This window comes from Pomacea canaliculata, linkage group LG3, assembly GCF_003073045.1.
Source record: "Pomacea canaliculata isolate SZHN2017 linkage group LG3, ASM307304v1, whole genome shotgun sequence".
Taxonomy (NCBI): Eukaryota; Metazoa; Mollusca; class Gastropoda; order Architaenioglossa; family Ampullariidae; genus Pomacea; species Pomacea canaliculata.
In genome coordinates, this window is record NC_037592.1 from 15,095,835 (window position 1) to 15,123,795 (window position 27,961).

The following is a 27,961-nucleotide window of genomic DNA, read 5'->3' on the forward strand; positions in this document are numbered from 1 at the left end:
TCAGCTTTACAAGAAAGCAAACAACGTGCTTTGAGTGTTGGTTTGTGTTGTGGAAAATCACACTCGACGCACGACGATAGTATTGTGGAAGTCTGCTTTGCCATAAAAACTATTGTTTATATAAACCTTGTGTTTCGAAAAAATTACTGGTTGTAGAACTTGTAATATTTGAACGTGATTTGTCAAGAGATGTCTTTGTTTGTCGTTAACAGGTAACTGTCAACACTGGTCTAGATAAAACTCATCGAAACTGAGTTGAGCTTTCTTTATCTTCCCAACTTTACCCCCCGTCCTCTTGACCCTTATTATGCGTTAAGTCAACAGTTCGTTCAGATCTATGTTCGATAGATAGCACGAGGACAAAACACTGATGATTTACTGTTCTGTTTGCAAAACCTCGAGAGAATAAATGTATTGGGGGCGGGGGAATGTTCATCGTTGGGATTACATCTTTTGTTTAATCATTTCACTGAATGGCACCTAGCACATTATGAGATTATGAGTTTTATGTTATATTGAATACAGATTTACTGGTGAGGAAAGCAAGACCGAATCCTCTGTCAAAGAAGACCGATTAAAGAAGCTGAAAGAAGAAATTACTAAAAGAAAGGAACAGCGTCGTCAGAGGAAGGAACCGAATACTAATATTGCTGTTTCTAGCTTGTCAGATCAAGACTGTCATTCCGTTCAAAGATCTGGAAAAAGAAAGAAAAAATCTGGTGAAGATGAATCTTTTGATTCAGCCACAGAACATGACAGAAAGGGGACTCACGGTGAGCCCTCAGTGGAAAAAAGTGTTGAGATTGAAGACGTTGAGCACTTAGAAGGATTACCACATGCCTCAGAGCTTAATGATGAATCAGAGACTGTTAACCATGATGATCCGAATGTGATCGGAGGATTTTCTGTTTTGGGAAATTTTCAAAACAAAGACCTTGCACCGGTGAGTCCAAAACTTTACCCTGCATGCATCACAAGACAGTAGCTGATCATTGTATAATTATTCTGTTAAGCGTTAGTAAAATGGTATAGCTGACCATTATATATGTCTAGTTTTAATGTCACATAGTGTGTTTTTTTCAGGCATATACTTTTTCTATTTAATCTTGCTGCACACTTCAGTTTTTCCTGAAAATAGTAAATGCTGATTTACTGCTGAAGGAATACAATAAACATAATTTTTTTGTTCTTGTTTTACATAGCTTTTTGAAAATGTTTTGCAGGTGAAACGAGCCTTGCCAGATTGGTTGGCCAATCCCAGCGTCATCAAAGCAGGTCTTAAGCGTCAAAAAATAGACAGAGATGTAGCGAGAGAATCAGAATCTGACATGGCCATACTTGATGAAGATTTAAGAAACAAATTGCAGAAGAATGACATTAGCAGATTTTTCCCAGGTTGGTAAAAACTCTTATATAAATTTGTAATGTAACCCTTGCTAGAAGAAATGATTTTATTTTATGATGAGGTCATGATTATTTTACCTATTTTATTCCAGAAATTTAAAAATATTTAGACAAAAAGTTTAGTAGGAAGAATAATTGAGTAATTTTTGAATGCTAATCATTTTGTGTTCTTTTTTACAGTTCAGAAGACATTTATTCCGGTTCTGCTACAGGACCTGAAGTATGGAACTTTTGGTGGAATGCAGGGTCTACGACCTCGGGATATTTGTGTCTCTGCTCCCACTGGTAGTGGCAAGACACTGGCATTTGTCCTTCCCATTATACAGGTCAGAAGCAGCTAGAAGGAGCATTTGTTTTCTTCTAGTCTACATTCAATAGTTTAAATAGTGAACTGTTTTTCTGGGGTTTTTCCCCTTGTATTTTACATTATATTTCCACGAATGGAGTCAAGTATGCTTTTGTGCTTGAGATTGTTTTGTTATATCTATAAACCTGTTATACCCATATATATATATATTTCATCTGCCTATTTGCTGAATGTTGATGTGGTTCTTTACAACAGAGTCTAAAATGTAGAACAGTTCCTCATGTACGAGCTGTGGTTGTGCTGCCTGTGAGAGACCTGGCTGAGCAGGTATATGCTGTTTTCAAACAGTACTGTGCTGGAACATCTTTGAAGGTAAGTACACTGAGTAGTTTAAAGCTTTCATTTGAGCCTTTTATGAGCAAAATGTGTCACCTGTTTCTTATTTTTTTAAATTCATTAGTACCTTCTCCCCATTTTCCCTAGCGGTCCGGTGGCGCAACGGTTAGCGCCTGTCACCAATACAGTGAAGGTTGGCTGCCCAGAGTTCATTTCTCGTCTCGGGCACGCTGTTCTTTCTCTGCACATGGCATCTGTTTACAGGGCTGGCTGCTTGCCGTAATATAGCCTCAGTTGCTGGCACGGCGTAAAACACCAATTCCCCCCCCCCCTCCCCATTTTCCCTTCCCCTTCGTATATTACAGCAGTACCACATATGTATAACTATTTTGCATTTAACCCTGATGACTGCTATATAGTTATATCCAGTTGTATGTTATAAGATCAATGCTTAAGTCTTGAATACATGAACTGTTTCACTTGAATTTTGTACTTTTCGTTAGTAGATTAAGGGGTTAATATGATTTAAGAATAGAGGAAATGCAGCTAAAAAAGAGGGTTAGGGCAAATAAAATAAAAGAAAAGGCATCACATTTTGTTTAACTTTAAATGACATGGCTAGAAAAGAGTAGATAGCAAGCTGACATAGATACCAAGAAAGCTTAAAATTTTTTAATTTTTATTACTTTATTACACAGGTTGGTCTAACTGTTGGAAAGAAGACTTTTTCTGTGGAACAGACTATGTTGGTCAAAAAAAGGTTGGTGATTTGCTGACATCTATCCATGGGTATGACTAAACATATACAGTGTATACAGGTACAGTTATTTGCACACAGCCATCATGTTGTCATAAACCAGCTTGGTTCAACATCAGAACAAAATAGTCTAGTCAAGTATGTTAATTATAAGTAAAGAGCAGTTAAGAGGGGAAGCCTTTCTGTTTGTTTTTATGACTGACAGGCCACGGTGATCTATGTGAGCAATCAGGGCCAAGAGATGGAAGGTAGGGTAAAGCACAATGTTAGTAGTAAAATATCATTTGGGTAGGATAGAATTGTCTCTGGAGTCACGTGTTTAGATGGATATATAGTTTAGAATAGATTTGTATTAGGTGCCTTTCCTTGTACTCCAGAAGACAACAGTCTCTGGGTGATTTGACAGCTTTAGCCCAGCAGTTCTGAAGGAGGAAGGCCCATTCTTTTAGAACATAGATCACTACTGTCACTTGTGGGCTGGATTGTGCAAAGGGGTAGAGTATATTGTCAAAGGGCATTGCCATTTCTCCCAGATGATGAGTATAGGAGTGAAGTGTATCGACCATGGTCACCCGTGTTACCGGCAAGTGATGTAAGGCAGCTGTTGGTAAATTCCACTGTGCAACTTGCCCAGCTATAAGTCATGTGCAGAAGACAGCTAACTGATCATTGCCACTGTTTGGATCATTGCTATTGTTGTCCATTGCCTGGGGCAATTGTTGCAAGGATGAGGCAGGCAAACATCGATGTCAGGAGAGGTCTGTCAATGGTGATAGGGGTGATAACGGTGCACAACGAATGACATGCCCGCTGTCTACAAAGTATCAAGAGGCAGGTAGTCAAGTGCCACTGCCATTTTCCTATGCGATAGGCTTACTGGACATGTCCCATGTGACAGGCAAGTGTGAATTCAGAGAGCCCCAAACTTTTGGCTCAGGAACAAACCATGTTCGGGCATATGTGTTTATAGATATATGACAGTGTTCACTTTTAATATTTGTCCCTGAATGTTATGTGTAACTGTTTGATTTCTTGTTAACCTTTTAATATTCATTTAAATTGTTTTCATGACTGTGTTGTCAGTTGTTTGTGTGCGTGAGTGAAAGAAATTACCTGTGTGGGAGCGTGCAGACGTTCGAAATTGAGTGAGTGGGCCTGAAAGGATGGAAGTCGGTCGAGGCAAAGCAACATAGATATCCCCTTTCCCCTTGGGCTATCTAATCTATCCCTACTCCCCACAGTTTTGTCACATGTGCACACACTTTCACTGGTTTTATACTGAATCTTTGTGAGCACTTGCTGAATTACTCAATTCAAAATTCTGATTCACTGTTTCATATTTGTTCAGAGAGGGACTTTATCACAGTCTTGTCGACATCCTTGTAGCCACACCAGGACGATTGGTTGACCATATTTCATCCACACCAGGCTTTGACTTGACACACCTTAGGTTTCTGGTAGGTGTCATTGGTTTAATCCTATATGACTTTCATGTCTACCTTATTTGATCATTTTCCATGAACAGTGGCAGGCATAAGTTAAAAACATATAAAGCATAATGTAACCTAGTGCTGTATTAGAACACACTCCTACAGTGTGAAGAGCTGTAAAATACTCTGGGCAGATTACTAATTCCATTGTAAGAAAACAAAATATCCAGGTCGTTTTTCTTTTTTTGTTTGTTTTTTAAAAGGTCATTGATGAAGCTGATCGCATGATGGAAGACATCAAGCATGACTGGTTGAGTATGTTAGAAACTTCTGTTGTTACGCCTTCGGCGTTGGCATACTTTCCTCTTAAACGCAGTCCTTCAGGACCTCTGAATATATCCAGGTATGTGATCACTGAACTCTGTGAACAATAGTCTACATGTAGAAGTGAAAATATCGATGAAGATTCAGTAGTATTTACACAGGCTAAGTTGAAAGACTTGGGATTTAGTAAGACAGCATTAAGATTTTCTTGTTAATGTGCGAGGTTTCGTTGCTGTAGGCTGTTTGGTATGTTTTGAGGGGTTAGGGAAGGAGGAGATGGAGTGCACGGGTTTATTACTTAGTTAACTTTTTGATTTTTAAGTCTCATAGTCTACTTATAACATACAAATTTTCTGCTCTTTCTGTTTTCCTTTAAAACAGTGCTCAGAGTTCACAGATGCCGGTGAGTATCACTGACTTCTTTCTTGAATATGAATGTAGCATGACAAACACAATTTCTGCGAGCACTTTTGACATATGTTCTAAAGTTTTATTTAGCTGCTTACATTGTTGTATGACAATCACTGTGAGCACACTCACATTAAGAGTGTGAATATGCACCGTACCAGTGATAATGATGATTACTCGGGCTACATTACAGATTTTCAGACATATCTATATCATCTTTCAGCTTCAGAAATTACTGTTCTCAGCCACACTGTCCCACAACCCAGAAAAATTGCAGCAGCTCAACCTCTTCATGCCATGTCTGCTTACTTCTGTTGTCATGGAAGAGCCAAGCCAGTCCCATCCCCAGTCATCTAAAAGTGATCAGAAAGAGAAGATGGAAGGAGCTGAAGATAAGGGTAAATATTTCACAGACCCATTCATTTCCACTCTTTCTCCAATCTCTTTTAAACTTTTTTGAAAAGTAATTGGAAAGATCAGAAGGCAGAGTTTTACAAAAATAACATGATGAACACCTGCTTACTTTTAAATTTGATTTATATCAAAGAATAAGCTTTCAGAATAGGCAATGTGTCATTTAAAAATAAAATTTTTCACAGATTCTGCAGATGAGCAAGAAACAGCAAGCACCAGTGATAAATATCTTGGAAAATACACAACACCTGAAGGACTAACAGTAAGTAACAAACCAAACATCCAGCTTGCGTGTTTCTTTATGTAGGGCTTGCTTGACTGTAGTCTCTTAGGTTGTACATATGCAGTTTAACAAATATGCCAGAAGTAAATTTGTTTTGTTAGCCTTGCATTACAGAGACTTGAACAGTCTCACTGCCTTGCTGCTTACCTTCTCTGACAGGATGGTGTTCAGGATGGGAGATATTTTGTTCTTTACCATTGCTTATGCTGACATAATTCTACAGCTGGTAAAAGCTAAGAATATGCTTATACCTATAGTTTTGTGCTCAGTCAACTTATTAAAATACTAAGGCCAGTACTATGAACATCTGATCCAAAACTCACATTGTAACATTTAGGTAGAAAAGGGCTACATACTAATTTGTTATATTATCTCCATAGAACCTAAGTCAGCCCTTTTCATCAGTATTAGGTGATAAAAAAATAAAATTCTGTCATTTAAATGATTACAGAAGAAATTTAAATGAGACACACCCCAAACTGTTGGAGATATATCATTTAGTCTCTTTGATCATTTTTTTTCAGGAATACTTTGTGCAGTGTAGTGTGTCAGAAAAACCACTTCTTATTCTCCATTTTTTGCATTACCTCAAATTCCGTCAAGTGCTGTGCTTTACCAACACTCTAGAAGCAACACACAGGTTTGTATTTTTATTCTAGCGCCCAAAGACTACATTAATTAATAGTATACATTGTGCAATAATTTGCAGATGTCAGTTCACTGTTGCTCACATGTTTGTGTGTGTGTGAGAGAGAGAGAGAATTTGCTTGGATGTTAGTGTAATTTTATTGTAAATTCTTAAATGGTCAGCGAGATTTTTTGTTTGTTTGTGTGTGTGTATATATATATATGTCCAAATGTCAGGATGGTCACCTGGCAATGTAGTTACACATGTAGTTAAATGTGCAAGCACATGTAACTACATGCATGCTTGCATGCATACCCATACACTCACAAAAGGAAAGAAATATTTGATTTGCTTTTGCATTCAAAACAAATCATGTAAGGCTATAAACTGGTCATTTTAGACTTTATTTCATTAAATAATAACAGTTATCTGTTGTCTGTTGATCTTTTTTTTTTTTTTTTTTTTTTTTAATGTTTGTGTTCCTGCTGTCTGAAATAGATTATACCTGCTAGTAAAACTATATGGCGGCATCAGAGTTTGTGAGTTTTCTTCTCGTCTTCAAGGAGAAAAACGTAAAAAAATCCTAAAGAAGTTCTCAAAGGGACAGATTGACTTGTGAGTGACACATTTGTTCAACTATGTTTGTTTTTTTTTTTTAATTTCTATTTTTCTGAGTTTTGTTTCGTTCCGTTCCTAGTTTGTTAATCTTTTGAAAGAGTAAAGATGTAATTATGAAAATAGTAATATTGAATGTCAGCTTCTGCATCCTTTTAAGGACAATTTTGTTAAAGTCTTTTAATTGAAACTTCTCCTCCCTATTTCACTCTTTTACTTATTCTTCCTTATTAGCTCTGTTAAACTTTTTTGTCATGCACACGTTAAATGACATTTTAATTGAAATGACTTTTTTGGTTACTGTAGGCTTATTTGCTCTGATGCAATGGCAAGAGGAATGGACATTGAAAATGTGAAGTTTGTCATATCGTATGACCACCCACCATACCTCACCACCTACATACACCGTGTGGGGCGAACAGCCAGAGCAGGCAAAGCTGGGACATCTGTTTCTTTTCTTGAGAAGAGCGAGGTGTGTTTCTATGTTTTAGTTCTTTTAGTATCCAAATGTAATGCTTTTGTATTTAGTGTACAATCAAGCAGAAATGTACATAAAGAACAAGTTATTTTGTTGGTTGTTGCAGATTTTCCATTTCAAAAAAATGATGCGTGAATCTGGTAAATGGCCTAAAATCCAAGAGATGAAAATCAACCGCAACGTGCTTCAACCTCTTGTGGAACCTTTCAGAAAATCTCTAGGTCAACTATCATCTGCCTTGAAGGTAAGGCAAGGGGCATAATGAAACTGTAAAATGTAACTTCCATATAGGTGTGTTAGCTATTTGGAATATTATTTAAGTCAGCTTTGGCTGAGTACAAGCATTGGATCATATTTTTTTTATTACTTCTGACTTGTGGCAGTGTGCATGCATAATATGATACGTGTTTGTGTAGGGGTGGGGTAGGGATAAAGTCATATAGAGTTAGGTATGTGACCCATTTATTGGAATTCTGAATGCAAAATAAGTTAATGATGGATGATACTTAAAAGAAGTCTTTACCTATCACTATGAAGCTTTTGCATATCTGTTTGCAGATGGAGAGGAAAAAGAAAGCCAGAGTAAACAATAAACATGCTGACCAGGGATAGTCATTCCAGATTCCAGTTCCTATGGGCAAGACCCTGAAGCCTTTCACTTATGTAACTGCAATCTTCAGATGTGCTGGTTTGGGGAGAATTCTTTGCCTGTGACTGAAAAACAAACATTAGAGTTTTACACCATTGTAGAAGGGGCTGAAAAGCATTACAGATCTGTACATGTCATGATGCTGGCATCATCATTCAGAAGGACATTGAAAATCTGTAATTGATTTTCATTTGCTGTTGTAAATAAATCAGATGAATCTGTATACTGATATGTGTGTGTGGGAGATAGCTATGCATCTGTTGTCCATGCATGATCATTTTAGAATTAAGTGCTAAAGGTTTTAAATTATATCACTTCACAAGTCATTAGAAAAAATTCTTCTTTCACTGCCCCATTTTCACTCAACCAAAGACTCCCTTAAATTAAAAAAAAGGAGGGGAAGCATTGGTTCATACTAATCTGTCACATTTTTATCAAGAAATAATCGCAGAATGTTAAAGTGTCTAAATACCTCATTTGAGAACCAATATCATACCTAGTGGGTCTTGTGTAAAGGTTAAGGTTGTTGGGAATGTGTTTGCGACCTTTCTTTTCTCGGGGCCATCCTTAAATAAAGTCTATGTCCATATCTTTTCCTTCATTGCTTTACCCCCGCAAACCAGCCCTTTATAAAATCAGGTACCCATTCCCGGCAGCTGAGTTAGGTGTAGTTAAGTTTGCTACTGTACACAGGGATCTGAACTGAGAGGAATGATGGTTCGATACCCGTGTAGAGTAGCAAACCAGACGCCAGCACTATAACCACTTCGCTGTCTGCTTCACGGGTCTTAGGACAGACCTTGAGCAGAAATATGATAGGCGCCAGATGCCGTGAAAATATGTTTATAAAGAAAAATGTGTCTGCTAGCCATAGCGGCAGTGAATGTCCGTTACTTCGTCAGGGTGACAGGTTCCATCCTATGACTTCTGACATAATATGAATGCACCGACATATCCTCCTAAAAAATGCAGAAAACGCAGTATTATGAAAATGTCAAATGTGACGAAATAATGCCAACTGGTAAGTTGGATTGGCCTTCGATGAAGCAGTTGTTGGTTCCCACGGCTTCCCCACCAACCTTTGTTATCTCCCTTTTCAAGGGCCAGCACTGTGACACGATTGTCGTACTCCGTGCTTTAGGTTCTTGTACACCGCGATGTGTCACGAAAGGTAGGTTGTCGATAACTTGCTTTTTTTTCTATTATTCTCGGTACATTTACTTAGCAATCACCTACAAAGCTAGTTGTTCCGAGTTTCTTCTAAATTAATGAACTAGATGTTTAAAGTTAAGTAGTTTCGTTTTATTATTAAAAAATCGAATGTTACATTTCATTAACCACTAATAAAATTATATTTTTTTTTATTTTGGTTTACACCTTATTTGTTTTATTGGTTAGGCAGAATTCCTTTAGTCTCTGTGAACATGTTGATGGTAGAATTGGATAAATGATGACAATAATAGTTCCTTTGATTAATTAAAATGATCGGCTGTCGAGCTGATCACAGACCATCAAGGCTCAAGTACTTTTAATTCTAGTTCGTGTATCATATATATTATCATATACCTGCCTTGCAAATTCCCCGAGAACTTATCCCCTTTCATCTCTTCAGTCAGTCTCTCCCAACATTAACCCAAACACTAATCGGATTCAGTAATCCTATGAATACAAGGAATGGACTAGATGTGCAATGCAAGACTTGCTGACCGCTTCTCAAGAGGACTATAAATGGAGATACTTGTCAGCTGCTGAGTCTATTCATTTGTTCTCTCTCCGTGCCTTTCCTCTCTAACGATCTTTACCGGCGGACCAGCATAACCGTTCGTTTGCTACTACAGTCAAGAAATGAACATATGAATAAAAAAATTTGCACTTCTCCAACTATTAAGTGAAAATCTCCAACTATTAAGTGAAAACAAAGGAGAAAAAATACCATAAGAACACAAACAAAACGAAATAAATGAGGCTTGACCCCATCGCTTTCAGTATTAAGCCGCACGTTTAACAATGCACTTCATCAGCTTTACTGAAATTGGCAGAAACTGTTTGGTTATAGTGTATTTTGTAGTAGATAACACTATAAAAGGACGAGATATAAATAAAGTAGTTGATGATCTGCCATAATGAAACTGTAATCAAATATGGGAATCTGATACGTATAAAAACTGGTGCTTATATATATAATTAAAGTAATTGCAAGTGGATAACTTATCATTTCAAATCTACCTTAACTGATTTATTCAATTACTCAAGAATAGCATTGCTCGGAATGTTTGCAGTTTTTGCTTTTTCACAGGTAGCAGGAGTGAAAGGTCTGTGAACTTTCCAGTTTACTCAATATGGCAGCAATGTGCAATGCAGTGCAGCAGAAAATACAATGTGTGTTTGTGACGGGCGTCAGCAATGAACCTTCCAATAAACGGAACAATCAGTCTTTCAAAGTCACAGCTTCAGATGTCTTGAACCCAGAAATTGACTTTGAGGACCTTAGTATGGCAACTGCTACAGAAAAAGTTGATGGGACATGTTGCCTTATTCAAGAGTTTCAGGGTACATAGTATTTTGTGGAATTTGCATGTGTCTTTGGTCAAACAGTTATACAGGCATGCTTTATTTGCTGTAGTATTGGATATTGTTTTGACTCTCGTGGTCTGGATGTAGGTATGCCATTCCTATATGCAGAATCAATCGTCACCGCAACTCATTCGCTCCACGTACTGTTCACTTGATAAACTCTACTAGCCATGATCTTGTACTAGCCTGAGTCATACACTGTATCTGCTGTTGTTAGGAATACATGTATATGTGTGTGTGGGAGAGAGAATGTGTGTGAGAGACACTGTTTCAACATGTGCATTTATATTTTCTCTTTTATAGTAGGTATATGTATATATTATTACTAGTACAAGCACTGTTTTGAATTGCCCTTTGGGATCAATAAATCTGTATTGTATTTAAAGCTATGTTTTGACCCATGTCAGAAGGGTTGCTCAAAAGAAGTAAAGTCTTCTGACATTTTAAAAAAAAACCCAGAAAAATATGACTGGCTCCTGGTGTTTACATGCATAATTTACCGCATTTTTATGTTGCTGATATCATTCTGCATTCCTCTTTATCCTTAGTCTAAGTAATGGCCAGTGACGACAGCTTAAAATTCCCCAATGCTTTATCCTCTAGCATATAATCTGAGTTAACGGTACACAAAAAAAGAAGAAAAATTTCAAATTGAACACAAATCAAAATACTGTAATCATGACTAGAAATAGACGAAAGAATCTATTAGAGGAAATTGACCTTTCAAACTAAGCCAGAAGGGTCTCAAAATGAAGAAGCTGTCTGTCATGATCTGTAGTCACTACACTCTTTGATCCTTGTCAAGATTTGTTATCTTTGCTTTTTGTTTGTTGGGGATTTGAGATTTCTTTAAACAGTTTCATCAGATTGTGTCTATCTGTGTTAATGTTCATATTTTCTGGTCTGCTAAATGTAGTTTGTTAGCAAGATACTTCATTATATGCAATTAAGTGCTCTTCAGCATGCAAGAAAACATTGCAATTACTGCTGCAAATGGAAGCACATTCTCTGCTGGCTGCTGTCTTTTGGGTATGTTATTATTATTTAGGTAATGTTGCAGGGAAACCCTTGTTGTGGGCTCGTTATGACCGGAAGCCTAACAAAGCTGGGGATAAAAAATTTCAGCGTTACCAAGCTCAGCTCAGCTTATGGAAACAGTCTGGTGAAATTGGTGAACAGCCGCAGCATAAGTGGGATCTTGGCAAAGACTTTAAGGTACATCTCTTATTTCCTTTCTTTGGGTGTCAGTGCCAATTCCTGATCTCATAGTCTTAACAACAACAAAAAATTTTATTTTTTTGTAGGTGTAGACTTGAAACACTGTTTTTAGAGAAGAAATGCCAAATTCCAATAACATTTTATTGTTTAAGTGGCTGTAGGTATAGATTTTAGAGTTACTTTACAGGAATGTGGAAAATAAATAAATGATCAACAGCACTGGCAGGTTTATGTTATCTGCAAGTTGAATAATACCATTACATGTTTAAGAGTGCTTATGTTTTTTTCTTTTAGAATATTTATTTTGACAAGATATTTGAGTCCAGAGATTGGAGACCTTAAAACATTACAATGAAGATCACTTCCTTAGCAGATTTAAAATCTGGCCTACAGTATCTTTTGAATTAATAATGATCAAGGCTTTTGTTTTAAATGAGGAATCATTTTTTTCTTTCTTTCTTATCCCTGATTTATATGAAGACTTCTTGAAATTTCAGTACCTTTGCAAATGTTTCTGGTAAAATAGTAGAAATGAAAATTTAAGAGTTGTAGGGATTTATAATAAATTTAGTTTTTAAATCTTTGAATTGTTATTTTTTAAAAACATTTCTAGTTTTCCTTTCTGAAGAAAGACAAGCATTGTGTCCACCACCAGAAAAGTTTGCAGAAGAGTTCATTATGTTTGTACTCATTCTGAAGATGATGCATCTTTTATACTGAAGGTGATCAGATACATTAATTAAACTCCAGCTGGCGAAGAAGTTGGGTATTACATGTTGAGCAAGATCTGTCTCCCTGTGAACTTTCATGGTCTCATTCTCAAATATAAAAATCATTGGTCAGCTCACCATGAGTTAGCTGGATGCTGCTGGTACTGTAAGCATTAATTTGATCCTAGTAAGTAATGTCATTTAAGGCGGCAGGATCACCCAGAATGGTCGAAAAAATTTTTTTTTCGATAACAGTAACTTAAGATGTGTCATTTTATTCATAAATCTTTTCTCTTTCAGAGGGTAAGTTAAACTTTTGCCAGAGCTATGTTGTTTTTTTAGATAATTGCATCTACACAGGGTAGGGGTGGCATGTCAGAATGCTCCAAAATGGTGGAAAATAACATTCAGTCACCTGCAACATGACACACAAATAATAACCGCTCCCAATATAACTTCTAAATAATAATTACTCCCTACTTCCGTGCACTTCCGCCAAGTTGAAAGCATGGCTTTGTGATTGCTTTTAGTGACATTTTAATTAAACTTTGGACCGATTATTGTGGCTACAGTTGTGTGACACTGTAACTATGGCTAATGATCGTAAGTACGGACCTTCAAAGCCTAAAAAACGCAAATTTTGTGGTAACCGGTACTCAAAAGAAAAAGCAACAGTGGGAAAAAGCATACGAAGCACTTTCAGCAACATTTGTTATATAGGCAATTCAACTGTCAGTTCAGAAAGTTATTGTGAACAGGTGGACACGCCCACTAGTAAGATCAGAACAAAAATTGCACACTGCACACTAACACATGAAGGTTCCAGTGGGTTGATGGAGGCCAGCGGTACATGTGACATTTTTAAAAGATCAGTTGAGCAGTACAAACTCAGATACTCGGGGTTTGTTGGTGATGGGGACACTAACACTTATAAAAAAGTGAGTGACAGCATGCCCTATGGTAACAAAAACATTGACAAGCTTGAATGTGTGGGACACGTCCAAAAGCGAGTAGGCACAATACTTAGAAACCTTAAAAAATGTACCAAAGAAATTCTTAGTGATGGAAAAGAACTTGGTGGAAAAGGGAGACTAACAGAAGTTGCTATTGATAAATTACAATGTTATTATGGAAATGCTATCAGGGAACATAAACAGGACATTGTCAAGATGAGAGAAGCAGTTTGGGCAGTATACTTTCACAAGGGTTCTTCTGATGAAAAGCCTGTTCACAACTTTTGTGATGTTAGCTGGTGCCCCTTTCTGAAGGCTAAAAGAAATGGTAAACCATACACTCATAAAACTAACAACTACCTCCCTTCTGCTGTCATGAATTATATAAAACCTGCATGGAAAGACCTTGCCAAAACAGAGCTTCTAACAAAGTGTCTAGGTGGCTACACACAAAACCAAAATGAGTCACTCAACAGCAGCATATGGAAGTTGTTCCCAAAAACAAAGAATCATGGACTAAAAACTGTTGAAACAGCTGTGGCAATTGCAGTTTCCATGTTCAACGACAGCTGCACTAGTCTAATGGCTATTCTGAGGATGATGGACATACATCCGGGACAGTTTTGTTGCACGTTCTGTGAAGAAAGTTGATGCCGAGCGTTTGAAAAATGCACAGCGACAGGCAAGATTGGCTTCCAAGGCTCTTCGCCAAGCTAGGAGACGCAGAAGACTGGGTGCTGATGAGCAAGAAGCTGAGAGAGAGGGTCATCCCTACCAACCTGGAGGATACTGACTGCTTTTGGGTAGAAAAATATTCATTTTCTGTGTGCCAAACTTTAACGAAAACCTACGTTAGTGCTGACTGTCTTCCAGTTATTTTCCACATTTGTTAACAGATTTTCTTGAAACTTTGCATATACTCCCAGATGGAGTGGCTCTGGTATGAACCAAAATCTCATGCCTATGTTTAATACTTTCTAAGATATAAGGGCACAAAAGCTGTATTTTTGACAAAATTTTAACACTTTTTAAAGTCTTTCATCACAGACAAACCAGATACACTAGAATAATGACAGTGGTTCATGCTACAGCTACACGTCTTCTCCAAATGTAGAAAAAGTATTTTAGCTCAGTCTCTGATACTTGGGTCTAGACCAGTTCTGAAGTGTATGCTAGTTTTATTAGTGTCGCGAGGGTATATTTTTCATTTATTTAATTTTTTAAGCCCTTTCCTCATTCCAGAAACCATTAAGATATCAGTATCTTAAAAATACAGTTTTGGGTGATCCTGCCGCCTTAAGTGTTTTTAAGAACATGAACTGCAGAACACAACATGTTGTCTGTAAACAAGCTATAAGATGACCATACATTCCATAATGAAAGAAAGGGTATAGACATGTGACTTTTACAGATCACCAAAAATTTTTTGCTTGAAAGAAACATAAAATGCTGTAGTGATTGTTTATTTTTTAATATGCAGGAGGTTCCTGCCAACTGGATTACAGCAACAGGTGTTGATCTTGTAGATGGGGTAGCTCAGCCTGATAGCCTTGGTCATACACCAGGTACATTCATCTGCATACAATAAATAATAATGTCCTTCATCTTTTGACTATAGTCCACAGAAGATTTATTGGTGCTGAGATGATCCAGGTGCTGTGAATATTTATGTGTCTAGCTCATAATTAGTTTTAATTTGTGATATAGTCTCATTACCAGATGACCCTGATCATTCTTTCTGTCAACCTGTTAGGGACTTTCTAACAGAAGTTGAGAAAACAATGAGGCATAGTATTTTTTAGTTTTGCTAAACCTCAGGAACTAGAGGGCTGTATTATTGTAGCTCATCCCAAGTACACATGTACAACGCATACTCTTACTACCTCTGTTACACACATCATTTCCTCAGCTACAGGAATGTGCCACATGTACCCCCTTTCCTCAGCTACAGGGCTGCGGTGCATAGGCGGTCTTAACTCGAGTTAAGACAGCAGTTAAGCCAAGCACGCTGTCTTAACCTAAGACGCCTGTTAAGCGCGGTGCATGGGCGGTCTCAACTCGCTAAGCAAGCGGTCTTAGTCTTAAAATTTGAGACTGGTCCCCCCCAGGCTTAACTCCTTGCTTAACCGCGACACGCTGCTTACGCATGACCGTACGGCGGCTTTCGTAGTAACAGTGGCGCTTGATCGTGTTGTTTACTGAGTTGCCCTGCGTATACCATTGACAGATACAGATTTTTGACTACTTCAGTGATCGATCAAATCCATTTGAAATGTATGACGTCGATTTGTTTCATCGTTTTCGATTCCGTCGAGCGAACATAACAGTGGAAAATGATTTCGACCATCATTTTAAACGAAAGGCTCTATTCCGCCTTTGTTGCAGGTAAGACTATAGTCACCGCCACTACATAAATATATAATTAATAAGTGTAATTGACAGCATTACGTTAAAAATATTTAATAATGTTAGAATGACATGAAAATATAATTACATAACAAAACAATGGCGTATAACTTAAGACGGTGTTGACGACAGTGGGTGATGTTTGTTGTTATTATTGCTGCTCTCAGGTAAACATGAGACCACAAAACTTATACATATTTGGAAAGGAAAAAACTTGAACTTTGCAATAAAAGTAATGAAAATTTTCTACTTTCACTCTGGTGACAGCAATAATCCAAAAAATTTAAGTTTGCTGTACTTGGGTCATATGAGCAGACGCACAATTCTGGCCCATCCACTGTGCTCCAAGTATTGTTTTAGAGTATTATTAACCTTAACATTATTAAAAAATTGATGTCATTGTATTTAAGTAAAACAACACAGAATAAAGTAGCAGAGCACCCAGAATCTCTTATATAGTTTGATTTAATACAAGTTTATCAATTTGACAGGCAGTTCCTTGCAGTATGTCTCAAGTTGTAAGCATGTGGCTCAAGAGATAGATAATCATAATAGGTTAATGTTCACATCGTCCTTTTTAACTAAAAATGGACAGTTTTGTTTAGATATGAATACTAAAATATATAAATCATTGAGGTCAATAATATTTCCTATGTCTTTTGCAGGTGATGGTGGCATTACAATTTTATGCTACAAGCACAATGCAAGTTGTAGTGGCTGACGGCATTGACATGGGATGAATATGGGAGACAGTAGCTACCTGCTGAGGGACTGGCTTAGTTTCCCTTTTTTTTAAATGCAGACAAGGAAAAGAACTCCTCCCCTTTAATATCATATGCTTCAGAATATATTTGTGACTTCAGATACATCCCTGCCAAAACAGCAAAAATCATCATGTGTTCCATTGTGCTGTCATAATTTCTAACTGAATAGTCACATTATTATTCAATTTGACTTTGGCTGAATAGCAACATCCACCCCAATCAGTTGGTGAACACTTTCAGCAGCTGGCATTACCAATCCATTTCCATCTGTTTTTCCGTCTAGTATTTGTTACCTCAGCCTGTGCCAGATTTATTTTGATTTCCATGAATTGCAATTCTTTTTTAACAAGATTCAAGTTCACTGTCCAGGAGCTACAAAGTTTTTCGTTCTCTTATCTTTGTTGTGCATTCTTTTGTATCATCAGGTATTTTGCTTTCTTCGGGTGACCCAGTTGACGGATGGAATTCTGGCTGCTTGGTACATCACCTTGTGTGTTTTATCTGACAGTCAAAAAGATTTTTTCAGAAATGTGCAGCTGTCTAGGCCTAAGCCGCTTTGATGGCTTTGAATATTGCTGTGTGGCTCTCTGTGTGGTCTTGATGCTGCGCGAAAGAAATGTTTCTTAGAACAATTGATTCATGACACTTCTACTTGGGAGCACTGAGTACTTACCATCGCATTAGGTTACGTAAAGGTATTGTTTGAATTACTCTTCTGTGTAAGGTTTCTATATAAATAGATTATTGTGTTGCTTGTTATTCTTTGTGATGCCAAGTAACTAGTAAAAAGCAGTTATGTTGATATTTACTACATGCTGCTAGTAGGATTGTGAAGGACATGTTTCTCTCTTTAGAGTTAATATTTAGCACTTTTCACTGGACTCAGGTGTAGCCATTTCAGAACTTCATAACATCTTATTTGCAACTGTTTAAGAATGTAGACACTGCAAATCTGTCATTCAGAAGCTGATCAGTGTCTACTGGAATCTAAACTGTAGAACACTGGTACTGTAACATGCATTAGACTTGAACATTAAAACTTGTTAAATGTCCAAACTGACTGTGGATGTCAAGACAAACCTGCTGTGTACATCTCCCAAATTATGTCATAGTCTGTGTTTGGCACTTGAATTAAACAATTTATAATTTTAAGCCAGCTGTGGAAAATTATATGTAGCTGCCCTCTCTAAAGTACAAAAACCTTGGTGGCTTTTCCTTAATATTTCATGTTTTGTTCAAAAATACCATCAGGAATATCTGATATAAAGTACATTTTTAAAATTTCCCATTTGAAAACATCATCATCTGAAATGTTCAATTCATTGTTGTTTGTTATGCATGAAAATAATAAATCTGCATATACTTCTAGCAAAAGCATCTCCATTGTTGAATTAGAAGATTGAACTGGAGTGTTCTATATTGCACCTCCTATATATGTCAATATTATTATTTTATTACTCTCCCCTATCATGAAAAACTTCTGGAGGAACCAGCATATTAAATGATTCACCACCTGTAACAAAAACTAAATCAGAAATGTATCTAGTTATTTTAAATAAATGTATTTCGGATGGAAATACTTATTTTCAAACTGGCTGTTGTGTGCTGACTATAGGCTTTGCATTTGCATTCTCTCGGTATCTAGAGCTTTTTCTGCGGATGACACAGACGTAAAAAAAAAAGTCTACACAGGTAAACAAAAAGACCAACCTTCGATGTTTATGCCTTCCATCAGTTCTCTGAAATCATCTACCAAAATATTTATCACTTTCTCCTTTCATCACGGGTGTTTCTGGTGGCACCCTGTCCGCTGATGGATGTTTCTGACGACATCGAAATGAAATTATGGAAGATCTTAAATCCGCTCATATCTTTCTTATTTCATCTTTTCTTTTTTTCTGGTAAAGCCTCTTCTTCTCCCTGGTAACCTCCTCGATTAAGACTAATATTTCGCTGTCGCACATCCCTACTTCGTTTCAGTAATGGTGCGCAGACGAATTTCGCGGCTCAGCACCATCGCTGTAGCGCAGTTTTCATTGGTGGAATATACGGTTGGCAAGGCCGCTCCCAAACGAATTTATTTATATCGCCGACCTCGACCGCCGCGCTGACCTGACCCGTTTCTCAGCTAAGCAAGGGGCTGAGATCGCTCATGCAACAGGCTTGAGACCGCGAACTTAGCCAAGACGAAAAGCGAGTTAAGCAAGACGAAAAGTTAAGACCGCCTATGCACCGCAGCCCAGATGTACAATACATACCCTGGTAGCAAGTTTACAGAGCAGCTGGTTTATTTTCTGCTGTAGTGTCTAAATGTTAGCATGAAAATTTTGACTGGCTCATTTTGTAAGATGCTTTATTCCTCTTGCAGCTGTTGTGGGAGTACTTTTGACAAAGTTTTTATATATTTTTTTTTTCATTAGAATGCAGAGCACAGTGTTCCTTTTTATATTTTCATATAGTTCCCAAGCAGAGTTTATGTGTAAGATGCAAATCTGTTCACAGGATGGGTTCCAGTGGAACGAAAATCTAGACAGTACTGTTGGCATCTTTCAGCTGTTGATCTCGACCTGGGCCTTGGGATGGTATTGTGGTAAGAGTGTTTTTCTTTGGAGGTTAAGGACAGTTAAGACTGCTCTCTTGTATGGGGATCTTTTGCACTTAGTTATATAGTGTGTATGAAAATACAAGTTTTTTAAAACTTGGGGCTGTCTTCATTTTTAAATGCTTTGAATCTCCCATTTTATATGCAGCAATCCAGTGCACGGTGGGAGCAGAACTACATGTACATACATATCCATAATAATGACTGGCCAAAAAAAGCCTAAAAAATAAAGTTCTCTTTTATCAAGGTGGGATTTATGTATTTGAAAAAGAATGGAGCAAAAATAGGGTGAAGACAGAAAGGTTACCATTTGGCTCATACCACCTTGAACTGTTATTCTTTTGTAATGACATATGGCAATTAATTGTATGGACACATGTTGCACCTGTCTTCACCAGTCTCTATTTGCTCAGGAGTCCCCCAAAGTTCTGTACTTGGTTCCCTCCTTTTTATTTTGTATACCAAGCCACTTGCTGCTCTAATTCAAACTCTGTATCCAATCAATCCTTTGCTGATGACACTCAGCTGTATACCAGCTGTTCTCTGTCTCAGAGATATAATGCTATCCTGACCATCCAAGATTGTATTTCAGATATTAGAGTATAGATGACCAACAATAAGTTGAAACTAAATGAAGATAAAACCAAAGCTCTTTGCCAGTGTTCCTTTTATAACTTCAGCGCAAAACTTATGTTACATGTCAGCTGATATTGTCTCTTGATAAGCATGTTTCTAACATCTGTTGTGCTGCATATTATGATTTCTCTAAGATCAGCTTCATTCGTCTATTTGTCATACTGTCATCCCAAGTACCAAAATTCTCATCTCCTCGTTTGTTTTGTTTAAACTATACTACTGCAACTCTCTTCACGCTGGCTGTCCACACTACCTCATTCACAAGCTTCAAAAAGTCCAAAACTCAGCTGCTTCTCATTTTCCTGAACTTACAAATCTGAACATGTCACACTTCTTTACTCTCTTCATCCCTATATTTTTTTATACTTTATCCCTTGCATTATATTCTACTCCTGGACTTGATCTTTCTGTTTATTAGTGTGCATATACTCACCTTCCATTATCTTTTAATGTTCAAATGTTTCATTTATCACGACTGGTCAGCGTAGAGAATGTAACCTATCTTGGTCATGATGCTGCATGATACAAGTGCTCAAATTATTATCAGTTATCACCATGGTAGAAGTATGTAATGTCTGATGTAATAGTAACATGGCAGATAAATAATTTCCTGAAAAAGATTTATAAAGATGTTTTGTATTGTATTATGGATTGTGTGCTCTCTTTATGTTTCCACTCTTGCATCTGACTCAACATTTGTGTAGGACAGATGAAGGTGAAATAACTATGTGGGGTTGTATATTTTCCTTTGAGGAATTACTACTACTAACTAATAATATAATTTTTTAACACATAAAAGTGAGTTACCAAAATTGTGATGTTTACTTCAAAGTTTGCAGCTGTTCCCAGAATTTTCTTTTCTTGAACACTTTCTGTGTTTAGTATGAAAGAAAACAATGACAAGGAGTTGGTGATAAGGTGTGTGCCACTGTCTCAACTGTGTGGCAAAACATGTGAGCTGATTGGTACAAATGTTAATGGAAATCCCTATGGTAGGTGTCCTAGTACATTTCTTATTATTATGATTCTTCATAAATGCCTATTTGCATTCATAAGCATATAAAAGCCAGTTTTACACTATGTTAAGTGAATGCAGGAGAGAGAATATTATGTCCATATCTGTGCCAGTACGAGTTTTTATACACAGGTTATTATGTACCAGTTTATTTTTTTCAGCCCATTAAGTCTGATGTGTAGTAGAGAGGTACATGTTAGAAATATGATCATTGTTTTTTATATTTGTAGAACTATCTGCAGGTTTTGACGGAAGTTTTGCAGATTTACATTTCTTTGTTGCTTCAAGGTCTAGGCACTAAACAGAATCCTCTTCATGTCCTTGTTGTCCATGGTTCAATTCCATTGTCCTGTCCCTCACCACTAGTGGCAAGAGAGCTTCATCAGTGGTTCGAATCAGAAGATCCAGAGTCTGGAAACAGAGTGGAGGGGGTAGTGTGGCACTGTCCTTCTGGTTCTCTGTTTAAAGTGAGTACCAGTTATATTTCGTTATTATTAAAAGGTGGGGTCAGCTGAAGAAGTTTTTTTGGTTGTAAATTGCAAATACTTGTTAAAAAATACTTCACCAGTTTTTATCTCCATTTTGTTCAATAGAAGTGTTCAGGATCTTGTTTATAAAAAAAAATCATAGAGCTTCGGCAAAAGTTATTATCGTGTAAAATATGATTCATGTGACATATGTTTCTAATATGCATTAATGAATATCAGCACATCTTATTTAAACAAGCTATATATATTTGTATATGTGCGTGTGTGTGTGTGGCAGCTCCATAGGCACCATTTGAACCTTCCTTGGCCAGTTGATCTGCCAACGCTGTCTCAGAAGAGAGTAACGATAGAAGTCAATGCCACAGAATTCAATATTGACACCCAAGCCACATCCCAGTTCAGTACATTAGCGGCAGTGAATGGTGTAGTAGTCAATCAGCTAAGAGATATTGAGAACATTCTTTACGACTCCAGATAGCAGCATAGATCTTGAGGTTTGTTGCAGTGATTGTTTTTTTTTTTCACCCACTACTGCATGGTGCTTAAAAGCAATGTGTGGTATGGGCACTGTGTTTTTCCAAAGAAACTGCTTTCAGCATAAAGCAAGAACACATAATAGGGCCATGCAGCCTTCAGCTTGGCACCATGATCACTTATTGATTTAAAGGGGTTGGGGAATATGGTATAAGGGGAGAAATGGTGGGGTGTGGAGGCAGAAGAATAGGAGCTTGGTTTGGTCTGGGGAGGAGAGAAGTTAACAAAATGAAAAAAAAAACCCAAAATGATCAGATTCAGAAATAAAAAAAAAATCTTCAAAAATATGCATTTCTTTTGTTGTTGACAAAAGTTGTCTGCATTTCTATTCTAATTTGCTTACAGCTTCTCACAAATATAACGCTTGAATAATACTTCATGTCCTTGCTACATGGTCTCTAGGACCAAAACTGCAGTCTTGAAACCAGCTAGCCCACAAAAAGACATCAAAACAAAATAGTGTGCTTATCAATTAATGGTCACCTTCAAAAATCTTTTTTTATATTTGGAGGAGGGGGAAGCGACATGCATGCCCCTACCATGTACTTGGTGCACTGTACAGGTACTAACATCACTTGCAAAGTCTTGTATAAGTAGCAGGCAGCTAGAAAAATTTAGTTTCCATCACTTTTAAATGATAATGATGTGAATCTCATCATCATCATAACCACTAACCTGAAGAATCATAATCTCCATAAATCTGTCATGGTCCTGTATTTTCATACACTGTATGGCACCAAAACAACCAAGTTGCTGGATGTTACTAGAATATATGAAGTTATACAATACACAAAGCATCAAAATTACATTACTACAGAAGCAAACGACACAATAGATTTTACTGACTTGGTATGCATGGGACTGAAGTGTGCCAAAAAAAAAATAATAACAAAAACAGGTAACAGCCAAAAGGCTGAGAAGCAAGTAAATCTATGCTTATAAATAACATTTAATTATAGGCAAAATATTTCCTTAACATTATCATAAAAATTATATATTTTTCTACCTAAATGAGCGTCATCACTTGAAACTTTTTAAACACCTTAATGAAGGAAAAATAGGGTATGAACAACAAAAGGAGAGCAAATATACATGCACATGTAAATGCGAACATATATATATATGCAAACCTAGCAGGGAAGTAAAATGTACTTAAATACCATATACATGATCAAAAATGTTGGTGATAAAAAGAAACAACAATGCCCACAGTAACATCACCACGAGGCAATTAAAAAAAGAAAATATAACCATTTCACATCATATATTACAGGTGGAAAATTCGAACAACAATTTTACATCTCAAAGCGCAGACAGTACATCTTAAAATTCATCTTCACACTCATTTTCTTCCTGCTCATTCTCAGAAGTTTCAGATTCTGCAGATTCCTTCATTTCATGAACTGTGGCCTCCTCTGAGAATGAGACGTGCTTAGACAACAGCTTGTGCAATGCATCCTCATCCCTTGATTGACCTTGATCTGCATCCAGTTTCTTCTCTTCCAAAGTAACAGACATGAGGGGTATAGTCTCTTCAAGTTCTCTTTCACATGGTAGTCTAGTTGTTGCATCTGGAAGCAAATTAAATGTCTGCTGTAACTTTTCACTGGGTGCATCTTCTGCTGCCTTCCCCAGGTCTTGATGCCTACTGTTGTCTGCCACATCATCCGTACAGTCAGCACTGAAATGAGTTTTTTCAGCTTCTTCTCCTTGTCTGTTCTCACTCTTAATCTTGGCTTTCTCATAAATTGTATTTGTGCTGGAAGCAGATTGTATGTATTCTTTTCCATCACAATCTTGTGTATTTTGAAACAATATTGCAGGCAACGTTTTCAGAGGATCAGTTTGTTTTGTGTCCTTTTTGGTTTCTGCTTCATCCTGCTCTTGTGCAGCAGCCTCAATCTGCTGCAGCAAAGTCATGCTAGTGCGAGGAGTACTTTCTTTGTTAGGTCCCGGTGCTCTTGTTCCATCTGCCACAGGGCAAATCTGGGGCTCTGGACACCAATCCTTTGATTGGGCCTCTATCAGATTCTGTGAAAATAGCTTTTCTTGCACTCTCAGAACATGCTCTGGTGCTCCATGCTCTTCAGGGAATGGTAGTTTAAAAGGGTTAGCCTTTGCCTCTTCAGTTTGATTCATGATGGCATCAACTTTTGGGGTTGCTGACTTTGCTCGTCGGGGAGAAAATAAACTCTGAGGTATGGGCATGCGGGTTTTGGCTGAGACAGGGCGTGATCTGTTGGTAACCTCTACCAGTGAGGCAGCTGATCCCTCTATACATAGCTTGTAAGAGGACGGATTGGGTACATTGTCACCATCTGCTGAGGGTATTCCATCCTCTTCTTCAAGGTCTCCATCCCCAAATACTTTATTGGCATGTTGGTCTATTTTCTTTATGCCAGTGTCTATATGTTGTTTACCATTCCTGATTCTCTCAATTCTTTTTCTGGCAATTTCAGGAATGATTCGCTCCATCTCAGGATCAGACTTGATCAGCTCCTTTTGTTTCCCTGCCTCCTTTCTTTTCTGGATATCTTCCTTCCTCTTTGCAATGAGCCAAGCATCATATGACATGCGTGCCCTCTTTAGTTTCTCTTCCGGTGACAAAGTTTCATTTCGCTGCTGGTTAGCTTCATGGGAATTGCGGGCTCTTTGGAGCTTCATCAAGCGAAGATGGCCAGAAACTGGTCGCCTGTACACAAACTTTGAGTCAGGAGGCTTTGGTACTGCTGCTTCACTGTCCAGCTTAACATGGGCAGATTCTGGTCGTTTGATAGGGATGTACTTTTTGGTTGCGGGTGGGGGTGATGCAGAAGCCGGTCTATCAATCCGATGTATAGTTAAACTGCTGCTAGTGTTTCTAGAGTTCTTCTGCTCTGCCACCTGCTGTGCCAGAAGCTTCTTTCTTTTACGCTCCTCCTTCCCTCTTTCTGCTGCTTCTTTTCGCTTTGTTTCCATCCATTCCTTTACTTGTTCCTCTGACCTGGTTCTTCTTGCCTGCTTTCTCTCTGTCTCCAGCATGTTTGTCTCCCGCTCCTCTCGACGCTTTGCACGCTCTGCCTTCTTCTGCTGCCGAAACTCTGCATTCTTGTGCCTCAACCACTCCAGAAGCTTTGGGTTATCTGAATTCTTCAGATGCATATCAGAAGGAGCATGTACAGATGGCGGATGAACTTTATTGTCTAACTTCTCTCTCCTATGACCTTCCTCCCTGCTATCATGGTGATGGTCAAGGCTGCTGGTGCTTCCTTTATGATTCTCTTTAGTTTCATGGGGACTGATTTCTGTACCAGAACTGCTGGTTGGCAAACTGTCAAATGAATCTCTCCTGGGTCTTGGCTGTGAAACCAGTTTCCTATGCTGAGCAGAGGATGTCTGAGGGCGGTGATTTTTCTGGTTTGTGAAGTGCAGATGTGTTTCAGGTCCTACCATCTGCAGCTTGCGGATGGTTGTGTATGCCTGGCTATCCTCATTTTCCTCTGTGCAAAACATGAAAAAATGCCTATAACGATGTCATGCATGCAAGAAACAGAGCTATGGTTTTGCTCCTATTCTTCATTTGAACACAACATTCTTTCAGTTTAAATCCATGTTCATTGCTGAAGGTTCATGATTCAAGATCACGCACTCATTGTGAGTTCGGGGCTTATGTGGGCATATTTAAGATTTAGGATGGTGGAGATGATTTAAAATATTACAACACTTGGATGCAATAAGTTTAACTTTTAACATACTCTTTCCATTTTCATACTTTTTCTTTGTTGACTTATTTTCAGTGATGTGGTTATTTAAAAAAAATCCAATGCAAATACATTTCCATTAAATGTAAAATATGGTTAAATAAGCAGACTTAACAGCTACTCTTATTATTCTTACTCACCTTCTAGTACAGCATTTCCCCTCTCATAACCATGCCTTGCATTTATTTTCTTCACTGCCACGTTTTTCAGCTGTGGTTGGGGGAGGTGAAGTCCTCGTGAATCTGCCAAAGGTTTTGTTATAAGTTCCTGCAGTTCCTGAAATTTTTGCTCCAATCGATCTTTACCTGCCTTCTCTACGTCTGTCTCCATAGAGCGAAATTTGCGCATCTGCCCTCGTCGAAACAGCTTGTGCCCTTGTCTGCGCATGTTTTCCTGATCACTCATGATATCTAGGCTCTGCAAGGAGCCCCTGTGTTTTTTTGCTGCATGATCTAGGTCAAGGTCATGGGTAGGGGGTTTGGTAACATTAGTCTTATGCACTTTCCCTGGTTTGATTTTAGCTCTTCTTTTTGACTTTTTGTCATGTGGCAAGTTATTATTTTGAAGAATCCCTGGCTTCAAGCTTTCATCTTCTTGTCTGGACTCATCTCTTTCTCCTTGTTCTTCTTCTTTATATGAATACTCGTTGTCTTTCTTATTTTCACATCTTATCTCTTCTTCCGTGTTTTTTCTGAGATCATCCTCATCGTAAAAAAAACTATGCCACTCACTATCCACCTCATCTTTTCCTTCTGCCATAGAATCTTGTCCTGTCCTCAACTGTGTCATTTCTTTTTTTCTCTGTCTAGGTGTGAGTGAAGTATATGTGATGTTAGGGTTCAGAGATGGTACACCATGCACCTGTGATGTCCTAGGTCAAGTGTTCAACTTAAGATGTGTGGACATAATTTGCGGATGAATAATTTGTATTCTTGCCACTATTACATTACAGGCAAAACGGTTTTTTTTTTCACTGTGGAAGTGATGGAAGCATTGTTCACTTCCAATCAGCATTCGTCAAAACCTGTTTAAAAGGAAACAAAGGATTATCACCTTGCTAAGTACCAATTCAATATGGTATTTATGTAAATCACTGAATATTAACTATTGTTGTCATACACTGGTGTGGTGGTGTACAACACACACACACACAGAGTCACTTGTGCATTCTTTCCACAAAGCACAAAACCAATTCCCAAAAACTTTCTAGATAAGTATGCTTTTGCTGGGCCTTAGACAAGTCACAAAACACCATGCCTGTACTACAGAAATCCCTTGGGCTCAGAGCACGGTGGTGCTTACATAGGGTATAATAATTTATTAAAATGATTACACAGAATGCCAAATTTACTGAGATCCCTTTGGTGGACTAACTTAAAAGGTGAATTAAATTCTATCTGAATCACGCCTTGTTCTTATAAAAGAACTCGATGGATCTGAGCTAGATCTGATCACTGACACATCAATTACACAATTTGGTGTTTGTGATGAAGGTCTGGATTCAGTTTCAGCATCCCTCATTAAAAAAAAACAATCATTAACATACTCACAAGTATCCACTAAGTTTGCTTGACATTTAGGTCGCGGCAGAAGAGAGTGAAAGCAGCACATTGAAGGCAGGAGCCACATAGTTGCCTCAGACGTGGTGATGAGAGAGAGAACACCACATAGCAACTCAGTGGAAAGCAGGAACCACACAGGTGCCTCAGCTTTGGTAATGAGCACAGAATACTACACAGTGGCTTTGCCGAAGGTGGAAGCCACAAAGTCGTCTCGGCTATAAATAATAGGAAAAGCGAATTAGTACATAGCAGCTCTTCGGAAGGTGAGAAAACCTCAACATATTTTACTTTCCTCGATTTTTTCTTCTTCATTTCTACTGTCTCAATCTGTTTTTCAGAAACCTTGCTCCTTACCTTAACTATGCTGTACATCATTTGGTATGATGAAACAATTTATTAGCGGAGAAAATTACAACACATTCACCTACTAGATACTATCATTATTGCAATCCTGCTTCCTGCTCATGGTGCAGTATACACCATGACAAATCAAGCTATTACTTCTTGAAGCAATTTACCCAACGTTCTGCTGAATTGGAGGCATCATGACATAGACAAAAATTTTTATTTTGAGAAATCAGTGTATGCATATGTGTGCATGAGTGTCGAACAGACACAGAATGAATACAATGTTTGTTTCGCCCTTATCATCTATATCATACAAGGTGTCACATAAACCAAACATACTTTGTGCTCTATTATTTAGTGTTACAAAGACATCAAAAA

At 37.8% G+C, this 27,961-nt stretch overlaps 3 protein-coding genes across 5 annotated transcripts; 2 read left to right on the top strand and 1 right to left on the bottom strand.

Moving 5' to 3' along the window:
• The first annotated feature begins 11 nt into the window (after positions 1 to 11).
• On the top strand, positions 12 to 8,256 carry LOC112560176 (ATP-dependent RNA helicase DDX51-like). Its single transcript, XM_025231809.1, has 16 exons — positions 12 to 212; positions 526 to 943; positions 1,224 to 1,395; positions 1,585 to 1,730; positions 1,967 to 2,083; positions 2,746 to 2,807; positions 4,153 to 4,261; positions 4,498 to 4,637; positions 4,940 to 4,961; positions 5,190 to 5,364; positions 5,566 to 5,642; positions 6,188 to 6,303; positions 6,790 to 6,906; positions 7,213 to 7,378; positions 7,491 to 7,628; positions 7,943 to 8,256. The coding sequence occupies exons 1-16, from the start codon at positions 190 to 192 to the stop codon at positions 7,994 to 7,996; spliced, it is 2,052 nt and encodes a 683-aa protein (XP_025087594.1). The 5' UTR covers positions 12 to 189; the 3' UTR covers positions 7,997 to 8,256.
• Positions 8,257 to 9,055: 799 nt separating this feature from the next.
• On the top strand, positions 9,056 to 22,218 carry LOC112560178 (uncharacterized protein C12orf29 homolog). Of its 3 annotated transcripts, XM_025231811.1 has the most exons (8): positions 9,132 to 9,204; positions 10,330 to 10,583; positions 11,668 to 11,822; positions 14,969 to 15,053; positions 19,161 to 19,248; positions 20,779 to 20,888; positions 21,200 to 21,378; positions 21,677 to 22,218. In XM_025231811.1, exons 2-8 carry the CDS (start codon positions 10,373 to 10,375, stop codon positions 21,875 to 21,877), a joined length of 1,029 nt encoding a protein of 342 aa, XP_025087596.1. In that variant the 5' UTR covers positions 9,132 to 9,204; positions 10,330 to 10,372; the 3' UTR covers positions 21,878 to 22,218. The 3 variants fall into 3 exon arrangements, with proteins under 3 accessions (XP_025087598.1, XP_025087596.1, XP_025087597.1); XM_025231813.1 differs by lacking the exon at positions 10,330 to 10,583 and having other exon boundaries at positions 9,056 to 9,204; XM_025231812.1 differs by lacking the exons at positions 9,132 to 9,204; positions 10,330 to 10,583; positions 14,969 to 15,053; ... (2 more) ...; positions 21,200 to 21,378; positions 21,677 to 22,218 and adding an exon at positions 12,439 to 14,961 and having other exon boundaries at positions 11,692 to 11,822.
• Positions 21,911 to 27,360, bottom strand: LOC112560174 (axoneme-associated protein mst101(2)-like). Its single transcript, XM_025231807.1, has 3 exons — positions 27,224 to 27,360; positions 25,814 to 26,697; positions 21,911 to 25,412 (listed from the first exon to the last, which is right to left on the bottom strand). The coding sequence occupies exons 2-3, from the start codon at positions 26,460 to 26,462 to the stop codon at positions 23,257 to 23,259; spliced, it is 2,805 nt and encodes a 934-aa protein (XP_025087592.1). The 5' UTR covers positions 26,463 to 26,697; positions 27,224 to 27,360; the 3' UTR covers positions 21,911 to 23,256.
• Between the last annotated feature and the right edge of the window lie 601 nt (positions 27,361 to 27,961).